The sequence below is a fragment of the Thunnus thynnus genome, chromosome 13 (assembly GCF_963924715.1).
Source record: "Thunnus thynnus chromosome 13, fThuThy2.1, whole genome shotgun sequence".
Classification (NCBI taxonomy): domain Eukaryota; kingdom Metazoa; phylum Chordata; class Actinopteri; order Scombriformes; family Scombridae; genus Thunnus; species Thunnus thynnus.
In genome coordinates this window covers 5,544,009-5,568,891 of record NC_089529.1, presented here as the reverse complement: position 1 = coordinate 5,568,891, position 24,883 = coordinate 5,544,009, and the positions used below count along the sequence as shown (strand labels likewise).

Here is a 24,883-nt window from a genome sequence, read left to right as displayed (position 1 = left end):
CTGTGTCGTTAACACACACACACACACACACACACACCTGGCTCATTGGACTATAGCCGTAGCGCTGTAACGCATGGGGGGGAGGGTGGGAGTGGTGGGGAGGTGGGGGTGGGCTAAGGTTTGACAGGAGACAGCGGGCTGTTGCTTAACAGACAAGCAGTGAAATGCATGGCAATGTAATTGCAATGAAGGGATAATTTGACAGCCGCTTGGTTATGATAGCATGCAATTCTCTCGTTCTCCCTGAATCCTTACAATGACACACACACACATGCACACACACACACACTGCATACAAACAAGGTGTAGAAGCCAAACCCCCAAACCCAGCATTACTCATGTTCTTACAGACTTACTTTTAAGTAAAGCTTTTTTATGTTTCTGTGTTTGTCCTCACATTTCTTCTTCTATTAAAATCCTCCATGTTCAGCGGGTTATAATCAGCATCAAGACATTTCAGGAGAACTTACTATACTTGTAGTTTTTACGTGCCATGGCAGTAGATTTTTTTTTTTCAGAGAAAGGTTTCAATTCTCATTTCATCGACACTGACAGTGCAATTCATCACTGGCAGGTCTATGCGAATGCCTTCTTTAAACAACGCCAGTGCATCATTGCTCAAGGACTGAAAGAATGAGCACCGCATACCAGCCAAATCTTGTCTTTTTTTTCCCCTTTCTCTCTCTTTTTCTTGAACAAAATGAAGCTGTCTTGCTTGTGTTTCTGTCTGCTCAGGCTCAGGCTCCTGCTCTGCTCAAGGACATGGATGAAACTGAATAAAACATGACTTACATCTTGTCATCTGGCAGAGGACGGGCTGAGAATGGGAAGGGAAATAGAAAATCTCACCTCTGCTTATTTGTCAGGATGGACATAAAGTGTGTGTGTGGGGAGGGTGTCGGAGGGTGGGGGAGTGTAGATGTGCCCGTGGAGGAAGTCTGATCCTATATTTCAAACTGTGCAGTGTATGAAAGCTGAAGCTAGAGAAAGCGCTTGGTGTGACAGTGAGTGAAAAGAGTTCATTACACTTGTCTAACAGCTACCACCCTTCTTTTATCTCACTGATCAGTGGTTTCTTAAGCTTATACATTAAAACTGCAGATCCTTTGATTACTCAGGCTGCCTTGTCGAGGCTGTGGTAATAGTAATGCTTGATGTCACGGTAATCACACTGTAATCTTCTTCTGATCTTAATCCAACACTGATCTTTTTCCCTTGTTGATCATTCTCTTCCTTCCATACTCAACCCTTCTATTGCTAATTTCCTCAGGCTCTCTGCTCTTATTCTTCACATGCTGCTGTATTTTCTTCCAGATAGTGTACATCAGACAGAAAGTCTTTCACACACTCCATCCTGACAACCCCCCTCTCAGTTGAAGTGGCATGATGTATGGCTTTACACTGGGCCTTGTGGCCCATCGCTGTAGCTGCAATCACATGGAGCTGTAGTCATAACCTAGGAGAAGGAAATACACTGCCAGCACACATGTGGTGGGGTAAATGGATACATGCATACAAGTGTGCTTTTTTCATACTGAGCACAAGGGTCACTCTGTAGGTAAACAGAAAAGATATATCCAATGGATTGTGTAAAAATTGTAGCTCTTTGTATGCATGCCCTCCAAATATCTTCAAAATACTAAATTACAGCTGAAACTCAGCACTTTAAACTCAGAGTAATTGTTCCATTTGCAATCCAGTGTGTTGTAAATTCCAAACAATATAATAGTGAAAGGGGTCGTCTAACTCAAAGATTTGCCCACATAAAATAAAATGAGAACTTCCTTACATAAATATATGAAGTGCTTCCTACAACTCACTTTAAAACCAAGTAACTAACTTTTTGCTTTTAAAATAAAGCCTAAAAAGAAATCAGTTCCCAAATGTGCCGGTCAACACATAATTCTTACCTTGAAACATATAATAAAACATTTATTTCTTACACTGTCCACACTGTTGGAACATTAAACATAGTTGGTGGAGAATAGACTACACAGACATTGAAAGAAGTGTGTACTGATAGGATCGTCAAACAGGTTGCTTGTTGGTATTCATTTCACATAAAAATGAAGCAGCTGCTGGAAGAATCCAGTGTAAAATTCTGCCTCTGTCTGCACATGGACAGCAGAGCCATCAAACCAAATAACTCTTCTGAGTATTTCCTTGTTTAATTTCCATTTTCTGATTATTTTGTACCCTGATAAACAGATGTTTGTAAATTACAAGTGTTTTGATAGCGTTTTGATTGTAAATGACAAAATCATCCACTTTTCTTACTACTTGGCTCTTAAATGTGAATTGCTCAAGTCACTTAAACTCTCTCTGACAGCTGTGCCATTGACCTTACAAGCAGGTTGGAGGAATCTCTTCAACTAGAGCAATTAAAAGAACAGCGGGATATAGATTTCCGTTGGCTCCGATAAATGTGGTTGGGAGAATTATAATGTGTGTGACTAATGGTATGCTCACAGTATTTAAGCATGATTCTCATTAATATGTTAAGCAACCGGCGCTTAGCTTTGTCTCCTACACTTCTCCTGAGATCCATTGTTCAGTGCTGAGCTCAAATGATTCGCCCTCCCTATTGTACATATGGGTGGACATACCCATTGAGATTTCACAGAGTTCAAATGACTTTTACATGGTGTTACAGGATATCAAATGGATACAGAACAGCCTCTCGGCTGCAGGGTATTATACAATTTCCCTTGCTGATATTCAGTCCAGTCACAAAGGTAAGAGAGCTGGATTTGGAACTGTAGGCAAAAGATTTTATGGAATCTAATAATCCACATCACTCCTCGAAAAGTATGAAACGGCAATAGCTGGATGGATGGTTTATTAATAATGTCATACAGGGTTACTCATCCTCATCTGGGCTGGGATCTGCACTGCTTAAGACTTGAACTGCACTTTGAGTCTGGCAGGCAAAAGAGCAACCTGCAGTATTTCTAGTCTCTTTGCCAGATTGGACCACTTCACTATCCATCTGTCACAAGTAGTCTATCAATTTATTTTGTAGTGTGCCATTCAGAGCTATTTCCAGCACTTCTATCAAATAGGGTTCTAATGTATGTGTCAAGATATAGCAGGCCAACAATCAATGCTCTCACCCTCCTCAGTGGATTCATTATACCATACGGCCTCATCAAAGCCTTCACAAGTATCCCATTACCTCTAGGCCTGTGAGACGCTTGTAATTACAAGCTGTGTGTGATCACAACCTGCAAGCTCCGAGATAAAAAAGCATAAAGACAGACAGTATACTTTACATAAGATCTGAGGCAGATTGCCATGGCAACCCTCAGTGTGTTTTTAAGGAGTCAAAACTGCTTAATAGACTTTAATTTGCCTTGGTAACATAATATTCAAATTTGCCCAGTGCAAATTCAAAAAGCCAGACCTTGTGCTAAATGTTAATAGAACTCATTAGAATCCCCATTAAAATGATTTCAGTGCAGGTTTTCATGTGGAACTGAATATATTTTAAACTATTGCTCAGACAGAAGCTTCACATCGGCAAACTGGCACAGTGTAATAGGAAAAGATACCCGCCGCCATCAATACAACACTGTTAGTTAGTATTTTTCTTTTTTAACAATGAAATAATTAGGTCATCGTCAAGAGACATCAAACACTTTCTTCAAGATCATAACTAATTAAGTTATCATTTCAAGACAACATTAGCTTTATTTTGATCACAGCTTTATTGCATGTCGTGATTATATAATTGTAAAATGAGAACTTAGGTAATTGTCATGTTTTCCTGTGACAGTGTGTCAGAGCACAGTCATCCTTAGCTGAGTTTATTGGACTTAAATGTAAGTGGTGACAGACAATGTCACACAAAGGAGAGACCAGCAATGATCAATGAATTAGATTTTTGCTTTCATCAAATTCCATCACACGCAGAAGCTGCTCGGTGCCTTTCTATCACATTCAAAATGTACTTGAACTGAAGGCTTCTGCAAGTTGTTGTCTCGACTAAATTAGCTTAATTATTCATCTCCTTGAGAAAATCTAATATCTCAAGATAAGGAGTAATAGGATTGTGATCTCATGATCATGGAATCAACCATGCAAATATAGCCACTTTTAATTTACTTATGAGAACAGTTAAACGGTGTATTCAAGTTGAAGTTGAAGAGAGATCCACCTAAAATGGCATTCTAAGTAATTCATTTTATTTAGAACATAAATCAGATTTTTTTTAGATTTTAGATTTTTTTCTTGCCAGTGGCAGTCAGTAGTTCACTATATACTACATGTAAACACATGTTGTCAGATAAGCATTCATGCCCTTGAGATGTTGTTCTTTTACAGCTAATATTGTGTTATCAAAAATAAACATTTGTAAAAAAAAAAAAAAAAAAAAAGAGCCCCATGTTTTTTTACTTGTAATAGTGTGGATTTGTACTGATTTTGTATTCTTTTGCAGTTTTGCTTGAGTGGGTGTCAGCGTCGTCCCTTGTTTTCTCAGGCTGAGGCCATTATCATGAGTAATCTACTTACTTTAAGAAGAAAAACTGGTCAAGACTCTTGTGCATGATACTACAGCTGCGTCGTCAGCCGTTTTAGCTTGTGTGGTGCATTTGAGCAGATGACGCCATGGTTATGAGAGTAATTTTTCATTTGATTTGAGAATTCCACGCTTGGTTCGGTGCAGAGAGGCTTTTCAGGCGTTGCAGTGTCTACCTAGCCAGCAGAAACAAAACCTGTGAACCGTGTACCGGTTCACTCAGACAGACAGCAAGGTCAAAGAAACTTGACTCTCTTACAGCATAACTCTAAGGTGCCTCACCTTCAGAATAAATAACTCCTTTCTGCCATAAAAAGATAGATGAAAACAAATGTTTCCTTGCCAGTTTTTCTCATCTATTCATATGAGATGATTTGATTGATTTTGATGTTACCGGTAAAATTAGAGCTCCTCTGAAACCTTTAAAAGGTTAAATAGACAGGATAAAATGACTGGAATCCATCTTATTACTGAGATAGACTCTGTTGATTGAACTGTAATGATCTGTATTTGTCAGTACTGGAGCTTAAACTATTCATGACTCCTTTTTGTCTCTCCCACACAGCATGCTTTGTATGTAATAGTTTTTCTCTGCTCTACTGTCGATTCCACTCTCATGAAGGATTTATGTTTCATGATGTCTTTAGCAATTTTTCAGTAATTGCTTGCCAATGCATCTTGAACAGTTTGAACAAATGTTCAGGAAGTTAAAGTGGGAGAGTGCATTTGTGTGTGTGTGTGTGTGCGTGTGTGTGTGCGTGTGCGTGTGTGTGTGTGTGTGTTCATACACACAGCCTGTGTGTATTTTTATGAATATCCGCTATGTACTGTATATCTGCACAGTGTACATTTTGTCTTCTTCCTTTCCTGTTTTTGCTTAGTCAGATGATGATTAATAATTCTATAGCTTAATAAGATACTGAGCCTACAGTGTGTCTGGAAAATGACAGCTCCCAATCATACCTTACTCTAACTGTTGGCTTGAGCCATTTAGCCTCATCTGACTTCCATCTTCACCACATCCTCCATATTGTACAGACTCAGCCCAAGAAACTCTGTCAGAACACACACCAAACACACCAGGAGCAGAGAAAGGGGAAAAATCCTTACGATGCCCATGATAGAGGTCCCCAACCCCAGAGAAGACGGTAGAGAAATAATGTATGTCTGGTGCCCTTGGACCAGCAAAGATGGCCTTTGTAGCAAGCAAACTCTCTGACATATGCAGTCAACGGGGCCAGGAATATGTAATTGTCCTGTGGCAAATCATCGAACAATACAAGCCCACCCTGCATGAACTGAGATCTATGCTATGGCAGAACTGCTATGGCAGAACCAACACTGGTTGATGCCAAATACAAAACGGCTGTTGATGGATTGTGTGAGAGACTAAGAAACACTTTCCAAATGACCATGCGCTGAGATCCTATAAAGGCGTGAAAACAACAACAACAAAGCCCATCACTGATTACCTCGTAAGACTGACAAAGGTTTTCATAGACAACAGTGGCATGCAGAAACCAGATGACCCACAGCAAGATACACCCTGGAAACAACAACTGAAGACTTGTTTCCTAGATGGCATGAATGAGGATATCAGCCATCAAGTAAAGAAACACTGCATTGTGTGGGAGAGAGGTTGCTTAAACACAATACAAGACCATGCTATCCATGCTGAAAAAATCCAGCCATGAGCAGCAGCAAGAGTATCTCGGAGCAAAGAAAAATTAACTGACAGACTCCACATGGCCCAGTTAGAGGCCATCCACCCAACACAGTGGGGACGGGACAGAGGTTGAGGATGAGACAGATCTTCCAGGAGCCATGCATCCTCCAGAGGGCCTCCTGGCAGAAACAAAGAGGCTCGCTGGAATTGTGGAGGCCTAGATCATTGGGTCAGAGACTGTCCACAAGAAAATCGACAGAGACGCAGAGGCAGACAACCTCCGAGACAGGTGACGGTGACCCATCCACAGGGGGACTAGTACTCCGATGATGAGGCATGACTAGCGGCAGAGGCAGAGGAGGCGAACACTTCTAGTGATATACAAAACACATTCAAATGACAAACATTTCAAAACTGCCTAGTTCTGAGGTAATGCCACAAATAACTTTAATATGGGATAGAGATATCACGTTTCTGGTAGATTCTGGGGCAACAGTATCAGGAATAAAACAGTGATTTTCTAATTCCTCCTAATTGAGCAGTAGATATATTTATACTGTACGAGTAGCAGACACAACAGTGAAAGAGATATATACTACCCCTTTAAGAGTCACTACAAGTGACAGATACACTCAAGCACTCTTTTCTGTTCTCCAAATGCTGCCTGGTAAATTTGCTGGCAAGAGATTTAATGTGTGCTCTAGGGTTAATTCTGTATTGCACCAAAGAGAGCATAAAGGTAACCAGGCAACAACCAAACATGGGCCAATTTGAGCAAATGGGACAAAGCCAGCCCCTATACATCTGCCACTGGGACCTGATGTCAACCGGTCCACGGTCTATTGCCTCAGAACTATTATCAGCAGTACACACACTGATGTCTGACTCCCACATGTTTATGAAACCAGCTGACCAACACAGCCAGGGTGAGCGAAACCGGGGAAACAGATTTTGAAAATAATTGATTCAGAAAGGGGCAGTAAAGTGATTTTTTAATCTGTAGTATATTATATTAGAATGATGAAATGTGTGTATTGTCAGTAAACATGACCATTGAGGTCACTAAATTCTTCCATGTCCACTGGTCATACCCACATGTGTCACTGGCCAAATCTCCTCACAGGAAATGGAAAGATTTAGGCCTGTGGATAATGGAGTGCTCATCAGAACTCAAATGGATAAACAAGGGAGAAGGAGTGCAATACTCATGCTTGAAAAAAACATACAGATGCTCATTTGTGAGTTCGTTCACTGGGGTGAGATCTGTACATTTAACTCAGAGTAATAACCTCAAATTCGAATCTGTGTTTCTCCAGATGACAATAAATTCACTAGAACTAAAAGATGTACCAAACAGTCTGTGGGGTAACAGCAAATATGATGTAGGGTTAGTGAAGGGGGCATTGCCCCTCCGAGTGACACCTAAAAGCACTTACCGACTGTGTAAACCACAATACCCACTAAAACTGGAGGCTGCTGAGGGGATCACACCAGTGTTCAATAGCTTGCTGTCAGCAGGAGTGATTCTGCCATGTCCTGACTCGCATGTCAGAACCCCTATTTTTACGGTCAAAAAGATATTACCAGAGGGTCAGTCTACCGATTGGTGGTTTGTGCTAGATTTACGAGCCGTTGAAGCAGCAGTTAATGTGCGTGCCTCTGTTGTTCCTAATCCTCACACCATACTGTCACAGGTTCCTGCTGATAGCAAGTGGTTTTCAGTAGTAGATCTGTCTAATGCATTTTTAAGTGTTCCAGTACATCCAGACTTACAAATGTGGTTTGCATTCACATGGTAAGGTAAAACCATTATGTGATCTTGCATTCCCCAGGGTTTTGTTGACTTGCCAACTGTATACTCACAAGTGTTACATCAGAACTTAGAGGATTTGAGTTTACCCACAGGTAGTGTTTTGATACAGTATGAAGACGACCTAAAGATCTGTTCACCTACTGAGGAAGCATGGAAAACTGACACAGTGACACTGCTGAAATATTTGGCAAAACAAGGTCACAAGGCTAGCCTATCTAAATTGCAGTTTGTAATACACACAGTGACATTCCTTGGGCATTAGGTCTCAGAGAAGGGCAAATCCCTGAGCCCTATAAGAGAGGAGGCTATCCTAAAAATTCCAAAACCGAAAACTAAATGCCAATTGATGTCATTTTTAGGCATGACAGGCTACTGCAGACCGTGGATCTGTGATTATGCCTCACTGGAAGCTCCACTCCTAGCCATAATGCATGGTCATGGCCTCAAACCAACCGACCTAGTAACTAAGTCCCCACATTCAGAGACAGCATTCATACGACTGAAGCAGGCTCTCACATCCACACCTACTTTACCAGACCCAAACAAACCTTTTATTCAGACTGTTGACCAGAAAGGGAACTTTATGACATCTGTATTGCTGCAAGAACATGATGGAGGGAAGCAATGTCCAATAGCACATTCTCTTCAAAATTAGACAGTGTGTCTTTGGGAATTCCCCTCTGTCTGAGGGCTGTGGCTGCAGCAGAAAAGATCATATGACATTATGGGTTATCAAAATTTAACCCTGTTAGTTCCCCATGTGTTGACCTCCATTTTGTTAAAACAGAAAACCTCACACCTGTCATCTCCGAGATGGTTGAGGTATAACAATATTCTGTTATCGCTGCCTAATGTGGAGGTCAAGCGTTGCACAGTGTTTGATCCGGCAATGCTCCTGCCAATGGAAGACAATGGGGACCCTCATGACTGTCTGGCTGCTGTAACACAGGCTTGCAGCCCACATGATGATCTTGGGAACATGCCTCTCCCTAACTCTGACTGCGTTTGGTATGTTGATTGCTCAGCTAGAAGGAATGTTGACACTAGTAAAAATGAGGTTGGTTATGCAGTGGTAAGTGACCATGACATAATTGAAGCTGCAAGTTTACAAAACCATCTGTCAGCTCAATTTGCAGAACTTTTTGCATTCTCACATGAGCTTGCATACTAGCAAAAGACAACACATTAACTGTATATACAGATAGCAGGTACACATTCGCAGTACAACGTGATTTTGGTACATTATAGAAAATGAGAGGATTTTTAACTTCCACAGGAAAACCCATCTCACATGGACCTTTAATCCATAACTTGCTAACATGTATTCTACTCCTCGCTAAGGTTGCTGTCTTTGAATGTGATGCTCACACTAACAACACTGACTCTGTTTCGCAGGGAAATGCAAGAGCAGACTCTGCGGTGAAACAAAAAGCAAAGCAGGAAGTCCTGCTACAAATGTCACAGCACACTGATAACTCCTCTTGCCTCTCTCACAAAAAGGCAGAAGCGCAAGGCCATGCCTCTGACACAGAGAAGACAGCTTGGAAATAGGCTAAGTGTACATATGTGTAATGTGTGGCAATCTCAGGTCAGGCGTCCATGCTTGCCTAAATGTTTGTTTCCTTTCTGTGCTACGTTGGCAAATAGGAAGGACCATGTGTCAAAAGGGGGGTGGTGGATGGAGTAAACAAACTAGAGGCTTTACAAATTACTCAAGAAAAATTGCTCAAAATGTTTGGTTTGTTTAAAACACAATATAACAAGAGGGCATGAAACACAAACCTCCAGTCATCCAGCCTCTGACCAACTGTTCAATCACTTGCAGATAGATTTCATCAGACTAACTCCATGCAAAGGGAAGAAATATTGTCTTGTAATGGTTGACATGTTCTCAAAATGGGTTGAAGTTTTCCCCATAGGTAAAGCAGATGCATCAGCAGGGAGCACAGCACAGCTGAGAGAAATCAGCAGTGTCATTGTCAACTGTCAGAATATTTGGGCATTGATTTGCTTCAACACTGTACCTATCACAGAATTCCTGTGTCGTAGGAGTTGTAAGAAATAAAGGATAAACATGTTTTCAGTATGTTCATTGGAATAAAGGGCATTTGAGATGGGAATTGTGTCTCCAGTAAGGTCCTGGATATTGAAAATAAGTGAAATATTTTGCTAAACCTCTGGTATGAGGAGGAATAAGTGGTATCCTAAATAGCCCTTTCAAGCTCCAGTGGGAGTATCTAAATGTGTTTCCACATAAAAGATTGGATGTGTTATAAATGTAGTTTTACAGTGTGCATGTTAGAAAGCTATATGCCCTGATAGTAAAGAATATAGCTTGCATTAATGACCTATAGTAAAATGAGCCTACAGAAGACATATATTTCTTTACTCCAATCAATATTTCAGAGGCTGGGACACACATAGGTACAGATAATAAGGGAAAACCCTGCTTCTTCATTATGGACTTTTTTTTCTTCTTAGAGTTAAAACAATGCCTTTAAGTATGTATATTTATCTATGAAGGGAACATGGAAGGACACTGGCACTTTATACACTAAATGACCATACATTAAGCTATTTCCACACACATTTTCATGTTCCCACAAGCTTCCTCACATACCATTTTTGATCCTATGAAAATGACCGAAAAAAGCTTTATTTATAATATCTTCATGTCCATTAGTGGTAGAGACCTCAAATATTGGCACAAAATTAATATAAGATTGTATTTGAAGAAAAATTAATGACTGATACCATATGGTTGCAAAAAATGGGTTTATAATACCATAAATATGACTTTTGTATAGGAATTTTGCACTTTTTTTCCAAATCTGGGGCCTTTTAGAAAATCAAGAGGCATGCAGTACAAACTTTTAATGGTAATGGTTCAGCCATACTGAGAAGATGTTTGTCTTCCATGCTGCTAAGTTTGGTGAGGCTAGGAATAATGCTTTTCAAAATATTAATGCCCAAACATGGTACAGTAACCAAAGTACAATACCAACAAATCTACTGTCACTGCCCCTACAAGAATGAGACACGATGTCTCCTGTGTTTACAGAGTAGCTCATGTAGACTCAACCACAATCAACGACTGAACGCATGTGCAAAGAGTGCAACATGGTGTATTCCATATCCAAACTCCCTGTCCACAGGTAAACATTCTACTGCAAATTGTTCAGGCATCTAGAGTACTGGCAGGCACATGGGTTATGTGGTCATGACATTTACACAACTTTCCCAAGTAACTGGGGTGGGTGGTGCACTTTGGTAACCTTAGCTGATTCTACATATACTCTCACGGCCCAAACCCAAACTGACCAAAATACACAAAAGAGGAGGTTGATTGAATTTGTGCCACACAATTCAATATGGGGTTCTGACGTTCCAGAAGACTACAAATTACTAGCTCGAGGATTGTTCCCCTGGATGGGAGTAGCAAACAATATATTAAGGTTCATGTCTTTTGTCAACGTCACTATAGCCACAGATGCAGCAATTAGTGATTAATTGGGAGCCCTCAGACTGACGGCAATGCAAAATCGCATGGCTCTAGACCAAACTGCTGCTGCACAGGGAAGTGTATGTGCTATTATTGGGACATCATGCTGTACCTTTATCCCAGCTAATGATGACAATGGGCAAGCTATTCAATCAGGTATTTGCAACATGGCAGCTCTGGCTAGAGCTATGCAGGCAGCCGTGATCACAGACAAACAGGACTGGCTGACATCATGGTTGACTACCTGGAAATCCACTCTCACGAATATTGTCCTAATTGTAATGACTGTATTCCTTATTCTTGGTTGCTGTGCTACCTGTATAGTGCCTATTTTCAGATCCATGCTCATCAGAGTGATCACTCAATATGCACTCCATTAAACAAATGGCTCTGCAAGAACTGCCATACAATGATGAGGATGTTATATAAACCAAAATCTAATTCCTTATGAATTCAGCCTACAATCATTTCCGACTTTATTGATTAAGAATAATCAAAAGGGGGAACTGTGAGGGAGATGATTGTATGAATATGTATGAATGCTTGTGTGAACTTGTGAAAGGTTTAAATGCTCAGTGATAGTCATAGAAATCATGTTTGTGCATCTGAACAGTGTGTTCCTGAGTGAAAAAGAAACAAAGAACATCTGTTTATTCTGAAACAGATCCTGCCATGTCTGTTTGGGTATAATCATGCATAGAACAGTCACAACAACTCCTAGAGGTTGGTGCGAAACAGATTAAGAAGTATTTGCCCCACTGTTCAAAGCTCACCCCTCTAGAGCAGCTTGTGTCTGTATTGAGTAAGTGTGCCATGCTCTGAGTATTAAAGAAAGTGTGACAATACTATATCGAGAGTTGTCTCTTTCCTCATTGAAGTCAAGTGCAAGAGGTAAATTGCCACGACAACAGCCATCGGCATCCTGCTGCATCAGGAAGGAGCCTAAAGTTGTAAATACATCACAGAGTTGTGATTTATCTCAATAAAAAAAAAAGAAAGCATGCCTTGAGAGTAGCTCATCCACACTGCAGCATGCAGCAAACCAGCCCTGTTGAGACAGAGATATTTTCAGCAGCTGGCATATGGAGGAGATGGAGTCTGAGACAGGCTGAGCTAGTACAGATGGAGCTTCACCAAAAGCATGAATTCTGCACAGTCTCATGGGAATTTGAGCAAAGGGAAATGATTTGCCATGTAAAAAAAAGTTTTGCCAGAACCAAACAAGTGTTACCCTTAATAATCCGCTTTTAATTGTGGGGTTTAGTTATGGTGCAGGGATTATGTGCAAGTATGATTGTGAAGATTATTTTATTCTGTTAATCTTGATAACTTAAAATTGACAAGGAAAATGAACAAAATCACTTGGAAACCTTCAGTTTTAAAACTTTGGCATTATTTGGCCTTATGAGATGTGGCCGCTGTTTGTTGTGTGCTTGGATTTGAAATCCTTCTGCTCATAATGGCAGAACCACTGAGGGCAGAGATGCAGAACAGGAATATAATTTCACTGTTATGTGCTGTAGTTTGTAGAGAGATACTCACAGACTACATATTATATACATCATATTCAAAGCGTAGTGTTATTTGAGCAATATGTGTTTCTCAAATCAAATTGTGCATCTACAGAAAGTGTATTCTCTGGGTATTCTTTTTGTGCAAAGGTATGCGTATTTGTAGCCCATGCAATAGCTCTCTGGTTTGATGTCACAGGTGAGTCTCTCAGGAAATGTACACATAACCTAAACTATATTATTTCATGACTAACACAATCTAATTTAACTTTATTGTGGATTACCCCATGCTTTCTGGGGTTTTCATAAAGGGAATACCAAGTTTCTTTCAAACAATAAATGATGTATGAAGTATGAGGAGCTTAAGTTGTAGTTTTGTTGTATTTTTTTCTACCATTAGTTTATTGAATTTGAAAGATGCAAGTATGTGGTGATGGATCAGACCATTGTTTCATATTGTTTCTATTTACATTGTTTACATTTGTTTGTTTCTTTCTGACATTTGGTGTCCTTTCGATGGCATACTGTCTCATTCTGCCACCAAATAAAATCCTGAGAAGAAGAGTATACTGCAGAGAGATCATCCTTCTGATCCTCATAATCTGTCCAAATCCTCGGGAACAATGCCTCTCCATTATGGAAATAGAAAACATGAGCATTACAAGTTTTATCCCCGGGGGCTCCCTGCTAGTCTGTGTTATTCGTGAGACCACACAGTTGTTGCATAGGCCACTGTTTTTATCACGGCTAACAGTTTCCATATTTATATTACGTTGTGTGTTTATGGGCACCTAATGAAACACATGTTGTAAAAGCACAGTCACCCCTGAGGTTCCATTCTGATGACGCCGGCTCCTTCCATAATAGACTTCTCCAGTAGGTGGGCCAGTAAATTAATGACTGTAAAACGACTCATCTCCAATAATACAAGCCGGCAACTCGTTGCAGTAGGAGATAAATGAGAATCAAATGGAGTCATAGTGTATTCACCTCCCTCCTACTCTCTCCTTTTCCTGTCACTTTGCCACCTCCGCTCATCCACTGCTCCCCACAGGAATCCCCACCCCAAAAGGAAAAAAAAAAAAAAAAACATTTCTCATGTCATTTTGTCTTTTACAATCCACTTCATTTGGAGGCTTACAAATTCTATTAGGGTGATCTTGTGTGCATTGCACGGTTGCTGCAGGGGAGAGAGGAGGAGGGCTGCCTGGGAGGGGGGGAACAAGCCCCTAATACTAATAAATGAGTTCGACTTTGCCTCCCCTGCCTTGTGAGATGGGAGGGAGAAGGGGCAGAGTAATTGGAAAATATCCCTGCCTCCCGTTCCAGAGAGACCCCCTGCCCACACACACACACACAGTCACACACACCGTCCCCTCTCTATGGCTTAACCAACCACTCTCTCTCTCTCTCCGGGAAGATGAAATATACAGTCTGTATTTTTATTTAAAAGTTTAAAAAAAAGAAAAAAACAACACAATTAGTCTGATTTCTGAAGTCTACCTCTGTATATATGGAGGAGGGGCGGGGGGGAGTCCAAGGTTAACAAAAGGACACAGGATATTACTATATGTTAGGCTTTCTGTGTCGTGCAATCTGCAAAGTGGGATCAGGGATGAGGCGTGGAAAGGTTCAGTAGACACTGGTTGCAGTCTGAGACTCTATGTTTGAGCATGCAGGAGGACACTTGCCCAGCAGTAATGTGACTTATGTCAATGAGAACCCAACAGAAATCCCAATATCTATGGTAATAAAGAAAAAAGAATTGCAAACTTCTTGTTATTGGTGATGTTAATGGAAAAAAATGAGTGTGTAGTTCATATTTACAGCGCGAGCTGAAGAAATAAGAACAGAAGGCAGAGCAAGTGATCCATGTCCAAGGAATAATTGACACACCAGGCAGTACGAGCAAGTGAGACTCGAGCTTTAATTTGAAACCTTTATTATTCATGAATTTTACATTGTAATAGCAGAAATACTGCAACACATCCCCCGACCTCGCAGTCTCTCTGAAGACCCTCCATGACTTCATTTATGTTGGAATTGAAACCACATGCTTCTATCAGGCCCCAGTCGTACTTAATACAAGTAAAGCCAGTGAAAATCATTCTCTTTTACCTCGAGTGGCTGAACTGGATGTTGAACTTGTTGTCTCATGAAGCAGTCAGGGCTGGAGGTTTCTGTTATTGCGCTGTACAGTAGATGTGCTGTTCAGATGAAGAGATTGCTGTGTTTTGTTTGCAGTGTGTACATATCTGACATCATCATTAGTTTAAGATATGTTGTTGTTGTTTTAGTAGGTCAGCCATCATTTTCAATACTCTTTGTTGCCATTCAAAGAACTTATCTGCAGCCTTTTCTTTTGGTTCCACACTGCACAAGGTAAACATAGAGGCATGTCGGCTTTGTGTTATTTTCTGTTTCCATCTCCTTTTTATATATTTTCCATGAGGTTATATTTGGAAGCGATTTTCGTTTATTTGCACAGATGACAGATTTGGAAAATTACAGTACTCCTCTGAGCCGGAGAGAGAAAAAAATAACAGCTTAAGTGCATCAACTCCTCTACTGAAATAAAGCATACATGAGTAAATGATCTCCTCTTAGAGCTGAAACATGCAGTGAAAGGTCATCCTTGGCATTTTAAATGAGGGAGAGTTCACGGAGAGACCTTCAGAACAACTGACATCAAACCCTGGCTTGCATGTATTTAAAACGAAACAATTCAGCTGTTGAATAGTATACATTAAATATTCTTGTGCTACACTTTATTCTGAGACTTAGAAAACCTTGTGAGAGCTGACTAGTTGTTTGTTTCTTTACGTTATCAATAGACCTTTTTCACTGCAGATATTTGGATTTGTTGTAGTTGTTACTAACGGCATTAACAATGGCTGCACTCTGTAAGTATCCCAGTAAACCATGACAGCGTGACAGAGGCAGCACGCAACATACCAAGACCCTAAAACTGAAGCAGTGAAATGGAATTTAACAATCATTCATTTTATTATTTACATCTGTGCTTTTCCTACTGTGACATGTCAAAATGTCTTCAGTGAAAAAGGCCTATTAGACATAGAATTCATTCCAAAGTCGATTGATGTGTCCTCATATATGAAAACATCCAAGGGAAACATTCTTATTGTTTGATGTTTAGCTCTTGATACATGCAGGTGTATCTGCTATACATTTCATACGTGATAAACAAATAGATATATTGTCACAATGGCATCCCCATAGCAACGGGTGTATTGTAATTTACCTTGATTTGATCATCGTACACAATCAGTACATTTCCACTGCCCTGTCCTCATTTCTCTGATGGTAAATGTTGGTCTTATCAAATACCCAAATAGTCAGCAGTGATTGATTGTGCGAGCCGGCTAAAGAACCATGAGCTAAGAGGATTTTGACAGGCCCTATACATTATGACCAGAGAGGCTTTTCTGTCATTATTACAGGTGCAAGCCTTACTCATATTGATCTTGTTTAATCAATCATTCTCTTTCACATTTCTGCTTTAAGGACAGTTTCATCTTTCCAGTCAAATGTATTGTCACGTTATTCTGTAGTCCTGCACATGCTGCTTCTGTCTTCAGTCTGACACTGGGGACACAATGACACTATTCATAATGTAGGTCATCTTTTGAACAGGAGGGTCATGTGCCACAATTTAGCTATGAATATGACATGCGCTTGTCATGTATTAACTTGCACTTTGAGGGCATTAACCACTTGTTAGGCCTTTAGGGACAAGTCATTAATGATGAATATTAAACCTCCCACAAGCATAGTGTCATTACATCCCACTTGAGTCTCTTTCCTGAGAAGTAGCGATAATAATGTTGAAGATGAACACAAATAAGATAAAGGTAAAAAGATAGTAACAGACAGGTGTGGGAGAATGTGGGGATGTGTATGTTTCTGTTTTGTGAATTTGATTCTCTAATTACCACCATCTGTCTGTCTGAGCTAAATGCTGAAGAGGAAAAAGAGGGAGCAAAGCGTTGGGTTCTGATTTGGCAATTAAAGATAAATAAGTACTGTAAACACGTTTTGTTTCTTCCCAAGGTAACACCGGTTACAGAATGGCTGGCCTGTGATTGACTTCTCCCAAAGGCTTCATCCTATTATGAGCTCTTTTCAGGCTTGCATGGTGTGTGGAAAATACCTGCACCATAAAATTTCTGACAATCTTTATAAAAGCCTGATAGGATGTGTTGGCTTATCACTATATTTTAGGTATGTGTATTTTCGAACACAGAAAATATCTGCTCTTTTCAGTTTATTTTTCTCCACGAGGTTGTGTTTTCCATTGTTGAAAGCCCAGTGATTGACCTTTACCCTATTCACAGACGGGAGTCAAGGGACCGTTATTATAGCTGGCTGGAAAAGCTACATTTGGAAAAGATTAGCTTTGATTCTTGTTGTTTTGAGAGTTGTGGAAGCTGGACGTTAGCGGTACTGTTAACGTGTCCACTTAAATGACCTGATAGCTTCTTCTTAATCACTAATCAACGTGCTTAATATATATGAGAAATCATACATTTCCCTTGGTGCCAAAAAAGACCCTCCTATTTTCATAGTTCAGCAGATTTTATATCCCAAGATCCAGAGTGTTGTGTGACAGTGAATGAAGCTGTGGAGGCAGAGGAAAGTTGGGGTGAAGGTGTAATTAAAGCTGATTATGGCAAGGCAGAGGGGAGGGTAGAGCAGCACATTTGTCTTCCCCGCCTAATGAGTGGAGGCTGGGAGAGCTGAATTAGCTGCCACGCTGTCGTCTCTCCCCTGCCACGCCACTTTGTCACAAGGACACTCCTCCTGGAAGATGAGACAGGGTCAAGTGCATGTGTATCCCCTGGCATTATTCTTACAGGCCGGTGGGGTCCCTGTTTCACTGGGCACTGGGAATTGAGGCACTTTAGCAAGCTCTGAGCCACACCACTCAGCCTCTGCATCATTAAACCAGGCTAAAAATACACAGCCCACCCATGGTCCCCTGTTCACAGAGGACCAGTTCATTGCCGCACTGAAACAAGCGCTGACTCCTGTTCATGCGAGGTCTGACACCATCATTTTTCTCTCGCTCTTTAAATTTGATCAGTGTTATGAGGCTATGGCAATACAGCAACAGTATGCTCAACAAGCCATTATTAAGTGCCCCTCTCCTTCACCCACTAATTCATATGATAATTATTGATACCACTACTACCATACAAATTCACACTGTTGTGTTCACAATGCTATTAATGCTCATCCCATGGGCATTAATGGACCTGGAAATCAATATTGGTTGGTGTTATTCTGGTTTCATGAGTGACATCTGCAACAAGACATGCACTCAATACTGATGACAAAGCCCATACTGTACTGTGAAACTACTCACATAGGGCTGCAACTAATGATTATTTTCATTATTGATAATGTCTTGTTTTTTGTGTTAGCTTTAAGTCTATACAATGTCAGGAAATAGTGAAAATTTTAATCATCAATTACTAGGAAATCATAGTGATGTCTTCAAATTGCTTTTTTGTGTCCATCTGACTGTCCAAAACCTGGTTAATTTTAGAGCTGCAATGATTTAGCAATTAATTGATTGACAGAAAAATTAATAGGCAATTATTATGATAATCGAATAATCATTTTAGCTATTTTTGAAGGAAAAATGCCAAACATTGGCTTGTTTCCCCTCCTCAAGTGTAATGATATGATGTTTTTCTTTATCATACTAGACAATACTATATATAATGCTGGTAAACTCATCGTCTTTGGGTTTTGGACTGTTGGTTGGACAAAACAAGACATTTGAAGAAGGTCACCTTTGACTCTTGAAAATTATAACAGGCATTATTCACTATATTCTGACATTTTATAGATAAAACTGAGCTAAAACTAATTAATTGATGAATTGAGAAAATAATCAACATATGAATTTATAATGAAAATATGTTTAATCTCTACTTAATTTAGTATCACAATTGTATCAACTTTTAGTAAAGTAAATTAATTATTAAATTTACATTTCAGCTGCACTTGCATAACAATAGACATGACTGACTCTCATCAGTGCTTATAGTATTGTGAATCCCAATCTGATGCTAGACTCAACAGCACGGTGTGAACACATTTACTCCTGGCAATAGATAGATTCTATAGATTGAGGATAATGGTTACTTGTTGGCTCAAATGTGACACATTTTCAGATAAATCATTCTATCTAGCAAGAGTAGCACTTTCTTTGTCATACTACAGTATATTGTTACAATGCAATAGGCACTACAAACACTGCATGGTACACTTAGCCACATGGTCCACAGGTGCAAGTCATTTTCTAATTGCAGAGGTCTGAACGACTAAAAAACTCAATGCAGGGGACCAGCTTTCCAAGGTAAATATTTGCTTCAAATGTCAAACGGATACACTGAAAATACGCTATGCTTATTTAATGTTTTACTATTCGTTGCTACAGTACTGTAAGGCCAATTCCCTGTTAGTGTGTGTTGAATGGGGAGGTAAGTTAGTTGGCCCAGGGTGTCCCTGCGCAGAAGTTTCCAGTCGCTTTCATGAGTCAAATGATAATCTGATATCTGAGCCAGCATGCAGCCGACAGAGGAGGACTGTCAGTTATGTGTATAACTTATATGATTAGCATGATGCTAGGCTACCGTAACTGACGCAGTGAATAAATATGAATATGTAAATTCATGCTTTTTGCACGTTATTTGCTCACTTGTTGCCCTTTGCGACAGAAATATGAATACACCAGTTTGCTGAATTAATATTCCAACAGCTTTGTGTGAGTATTAGCTTACTTTTCAATTCAGCTAGTGTGTGTGTTTGAGTAATTATGTTAATAAGTGCATATTATCACCGCCTTTAAACAGCTTTAATGATAGAGCCTAAGTTCATTCATGCTAAGTATTGACCAACCACTACTGACACGTAGCGTTATTTATTTTTATTCACAGCTATCGTTATCGTTATTAAATACAAAAACTTGTCACTTGTACCTGTGTACATACTTCTATTACATTTCTGTGATAAAATATACGGCAAACAAAAAAAGGCGGGTGCATTTTATTCCGTAGTTTAAAAAAACAAGGCGTGTAAACGGACTTTATATCGGTTGAGATTCAGCTGTGTTCCTGGTTATATCGTTTCTTTCTAGTAGCTCGGAGTCTACTAGATGTCCAGAGACAGCACTATTTGCGCCGAGGAGGAAGCGTGCAGCCTGTAAAGCGGCACTGCGGCATCGCCATATCACTGCGCCCCGGTCCCTCTTCTCCGGGATCCTGAAGCTCGGGTCTGGGGAGAGGAGGAGATACCCTATGGTTTTCCTTTGCGGGATTTATTTTGTCAGCTCCAAACCTTCTTGTGCTTTATCTTTTTTTTTTAAGTGACCGAAGGCCTGCAACTTATCCGGACGGTCCCTCCCCACTCGCAAGGGTTTGCATTTCTTGGTTTTGCATGACGTGTCTTGGAGCAAAAAAAAAAAAAAAAAAAAAAAAAAAAGAGAGAGAGAGAGAGAGGCTTGCTTTTGTTGTGTGTCTTATAGTGGAAAATGAAGCTTGGAGAGCCGGAGCAGGAGGCAGTGCCAGTCCGCTGCTGCTGTTGTGGGCTGGACTGGATTACAGAGCCTGAGATCTCTACTGACAGCACAGACAGACAAAAAGGGACTGTGAGCGAAGACAAGGGAAAGAGTCTTTTACTGAGCTGGAGCCAGGGCGAGTGCTAGAATACAGTTTTTTTCCCAATAAGCGATATTTTGGGAGCTGTTTGTGCAGTGTGTGTGTGTGTCATTAGATGAGTGCTGGCACGGGGCATCAGGTTAAAGGCATAGGTACTGGGGGAAAAAAGGTTTAGGACCGTTATTATAGTAAAGGTGGATTTGCCTTTTTGGGTTGTTAGAATGCAGAACATCTGCATGGAAGGAATATTTTTGAATGGTTGCTGCATAGTTAAATGTTGGCATGCTGGCTTGTTGGATGTGTCTTTGCTAAGTATCCATTTTAAATGAGCCATTTTTTTTTTTTAATGGATGTAATTGTGCATTTTAATTACATTTGTCACTTTGCAGGGTGTAGCAGAGCATTTGGGCACTACATGTATGTTGCACAATCCAGATGAGCTACATTACATGGCAACCTGTGTCCTAGGAGACAATGTAAAGTTGAAGATGGTGGTTGACTGTGACAGATTGGTTTGGGTTTGTGTGGTGATGCAGAAAAGGTGCGATTCCTCTGTGTCTGAAACGTCCACCAGCATTTGGAGGTATGATTATTCAGAAAAAGGCTTCTTAAAAAAGCCTGCAGTTTGTTGATTCAGTTTTCTTCCACATAGAATACCGTTTCTGTGATGTAATGGATGAGAATTGATATTCTGGACACACAGAGAAGCCATATGTGTTTTAGACTACCATGCCAGAGTGACTTTCAGTGGCTTTAGGCCTAGACTGTAGGCTATGGCTTGGAGAATGATGCAGAGTAAGACTGCAAGCTGTTGAATGTTGCATCCTAAAATCATAGGACTATCATAAAGCAGCCAGATGCCTTCAGTGTCACACAGTGAAGGTATGTCCTGCTAAGCGCTTCAGTTAAGTGCAGGTTGGCATTATCAAAGGGTCTTCACTTTTCCCTTGATTTCTTAACTGTGTGTAAAACCTCAAGGATATTTCTCTATTCAATCAGACCTGCTTGCATTCATGAAAGAGAGAGCGAGAGAGAGCTATTGATGTTTTTGATGTGTGGAATATGTGAGTGAGCTGTTTCGTCCAAGGTGATACTTTGGAATAAATGAATGGGGAATTAAAAAAGGATTAAATTTGTTAATTTCAAGTGGAGTGAATGCTTTTTGATGGATGTCTACAAATCAGAATAGTTTATTCAAGAAGTGCTCGCAGATCACTGATCTACTCCATGTGGGTAGCTCAGAGGTTTTTAAATTATTAGGCCTTAACTTTAATAGTGAGGATGTTAAACCCTACATAATCAATGTGTGCCACTGAAATCTGCCTTGATACAGGTTTATGTAAATGAATGAAATTGGCAAACAAGTAAGAGCAGCCAAAGTGACAGGATAGATTGACTGACAGCCAGATGTTCTTAATACAGCATTTGATTTAATTAAGGCTTTATTTGAGGCTTAAGATCATCATTGTTTTTATTGTTTTATGCCCAGTGCACTGTGTATTACTGATATACTGTCACACTTCATCATCATACATTCTCTGTAGGTTACTTATAATTAGCAGTGACCATGCCAAAAACAACAGCTAGTTCATGTTGAGAGGCTCCAGACACCCAAGTAGCCAAGTAAAAATTCTGGTACATAATTATCTCCGCCAGGCGTAAGCCTGGAGGGGATCATGAGTTTGGTTGTGTGTATGTGTGTGCGTGTGTGTCCGCATGTGTATCTGTCCGCAGCTAATCTCGCATACTACTGGATCCATCAGCCTAATATTTTTTGTGCACATTTATGACTGTATGCTCAAGGACATCTCGTGGTTGTGGTGATTCACAAAAAAAAAACTATTTATAACGCCATTCCTTATGAGCCTATCATAAAGCTTAGACTTTCGTCTTTTCAGCAGTCCTCGCCATTTTATGATATGCGTTACGACATGGCATTTCCAGCAATGCAGGCCACATTTTGGCCTTTGTTGTGGCTCAAAAACTGACATCCATAGAAAAGTTTGCTCTCATCTTGAATCAGAGCATCTGCAGATTAATTCCATACCCGATATGGTATGATCCACTAAAGTTAGGCACGATATGACATGAATAATTCCCCATTTTTGTTATCTTCGCCGCCATCTTGACTGTACATACCTGGTTGAGATCTGTCCTCTATGGAGTGCACTAGTTAAAGAAATGTAATCATTAATCACACAGTTTAGGTTACAAGCTTGGCAAAAGCGTCAGAGACACTAGTAAAAGAGCACTTACAACACATAATCATCTCATCTTGGGGCTTAATGGCCTGGCGGTGTAAGAAAACATAGTATACTCAGCAGATGAGATTGTAGCCACCTTAATAAAACATTCATCTTGCATTATGTGGAATGGCAAGAACCTTCTGTACAGTGTGCAGCAACTTTTTGGAGAATGGCTCATTGACTAAATGCACAGTTGAACTTGCTGAGTGAACATGTTGCAAATGCTTGCTCTCTCTCTCTCTTTATCTTGCAGGAGGGAGAGTTTGCTGACCTTGGTTAAGAGGAGCTGGTTCCTGGAGAAGAAAGATGTGGCGTCACCTGCTCAGCTCACCATGGCCGGACATGTTCACTGAGCAGACATTTGCTTTAACTTGAAAAGCTCCTCCTCTGGCGGAATTGACAGCTTGGTGATAAAGTGTTTAGTAGATCATTTTACACCTCTGTCATAGGATTTGATGGACTGCATTTGGGGATCTTTGCTTGGAACCTAGCTTGGTTCAGTGACTATTTGCAGTTTTGCATTTCCTGTAAAAGGCTTCATCGGTTGGATATTACATGGTTACCTTGGATCTAATATATCGATAACATACGCTTGGATATTGCGGAAAATTCTCCTCGGGGATTTTCACACAAGTGGAGGTCGAGCAGTGCCAGTGTCTGGCCCTTGAAGAGTTTGATTCCCTGTGAGAGGAGGGTTTATCTGGATGTTTCCTATGAAGGACATGGATGGCCCTCGATCTAGTGGCCTCCACAAGAAGAGGAAGTCGAGGTCAGAAAGGGATCGGGAGAGGAGATCAAATGGGATAAGGAACAACCATGTTAAGGGCTCCGTGTTTCGCTTCTCCTCTGACTCAGAGCGGGAGGGCGACAGGGAGCCCTCCTCATCCCGTCCCAGACCCCCGCGTAGAAAGCGCAAGGAGTCTACTTTTGCTGAGGAGGACATCATCGACGGCTTTTCCATTACGGGGTTCGTGACCCTGGAGGCTCTAGAGGTGAGTGCTGAACCACAAGGGGTAACCCCTTCAACTCTCTCCAGCCTTGTGTGTGTTGAGCTTCTTCTATGAAAATCCAGTTGAAAATCTCTTTGCGCCGTGTAAAGATGTTTATTATTGTGTGCAGCCCAGTGTTTTGGCCTCCGCCTGCATATTTGGCTGTTGTGAGCTGGAGTTCAACAGATGTAGCTTTAAATGTAGCTCTGCAGCCAGAGATTACTATCTGTGTCACTGAGAGGCTGTTGTTGTTGTGTGCACTGCTCTGGATTTGTTTTCACAGGAGTTTTCCAGCAAAGCCTTACACCAGATGAAGAGTGTTCAGCTATGGTTGTAGTGGCTATTGCGCTTTTGTACACTTCAGAGTGAAAAAGCTATTTGATCCATGTTACAACAGTTTATTCAGAGTGGGAGTAATTTATTGTGCACTGGCTATCCATTTTCCTTGGAATGCAAACTGGGCACAGGCTGCCATCCAACAATATAGTTCTGAATTATGACTTACACCAGCAAGCCATTCATATATATGTATACAGCACAATATACAGCCATATCTTTCTGTAATGGTAACTTACACATAGGTGTCAGATTAAAGGAAGAGTGACTTAGTGAGGTGTTGTTGCACCACAAGCCTCCAGTACAGCTTAAGTGGTCCTTGGTATAGATTCTCCAAGTGTGAGAAACTCTTCTGGAGGTATGGACTTCCTAAAGATATTCTACATAGGCGTTTTGATGTGGTAGAGAATCCCCCATAGGTGTTCAGGTGGTGACTGTTAAGGCCATAGCATATGAAATGATATGATAGCATTGAGAACTTACGGCCCTGTATGGAAGCATTTGTTTTCATTATGCTTCCCCACTCATTTAAAGTGGGGGAAATAAGTATTCAACATGTCACTAGTTTTTTCAGTAAACAGTACAGTGCAGCTATTAACATCCAATTAAGACC

General features: G+C 40.5%; 1 protein-coding gene across 7 annotated transcripts in view; it reads left to right on the top strand.

Annotated features, from left to right (window-relative positions):
• Positions 1 to 24,883, top strand: part of auts2a (activator of transcription and developmental regulator AUTS2 a) — a 478,003-nt gene that overhangs the window by 134,592 nt on the left and 318,528 nt on the right. For 5 of the 7 annotated variants that reach the window (XM_067607423.1, XM_067607422.1, XM_067607427.1 and 2 more), the window contains exon 5: positions 23,199 to 23,937. In XM_067607423.1, coding sequence (XP_067463524.1) covers positions 23,650 to 23,937 — 288 coding nt within the window. In that variant the 5' untranslated portion in view covers positions 23,199 to 23,649. Of the gene's footprint in view, positions 1 to 20,262; positions 20,458 to 20,504; positions 21,582 to 23,198; positions 23,938 to 24,883 lie in introns of those variants that run through there. The other 2 variants (XM_067607417.1, XM_067607418.1) reach the window with 2 other exon arrangements.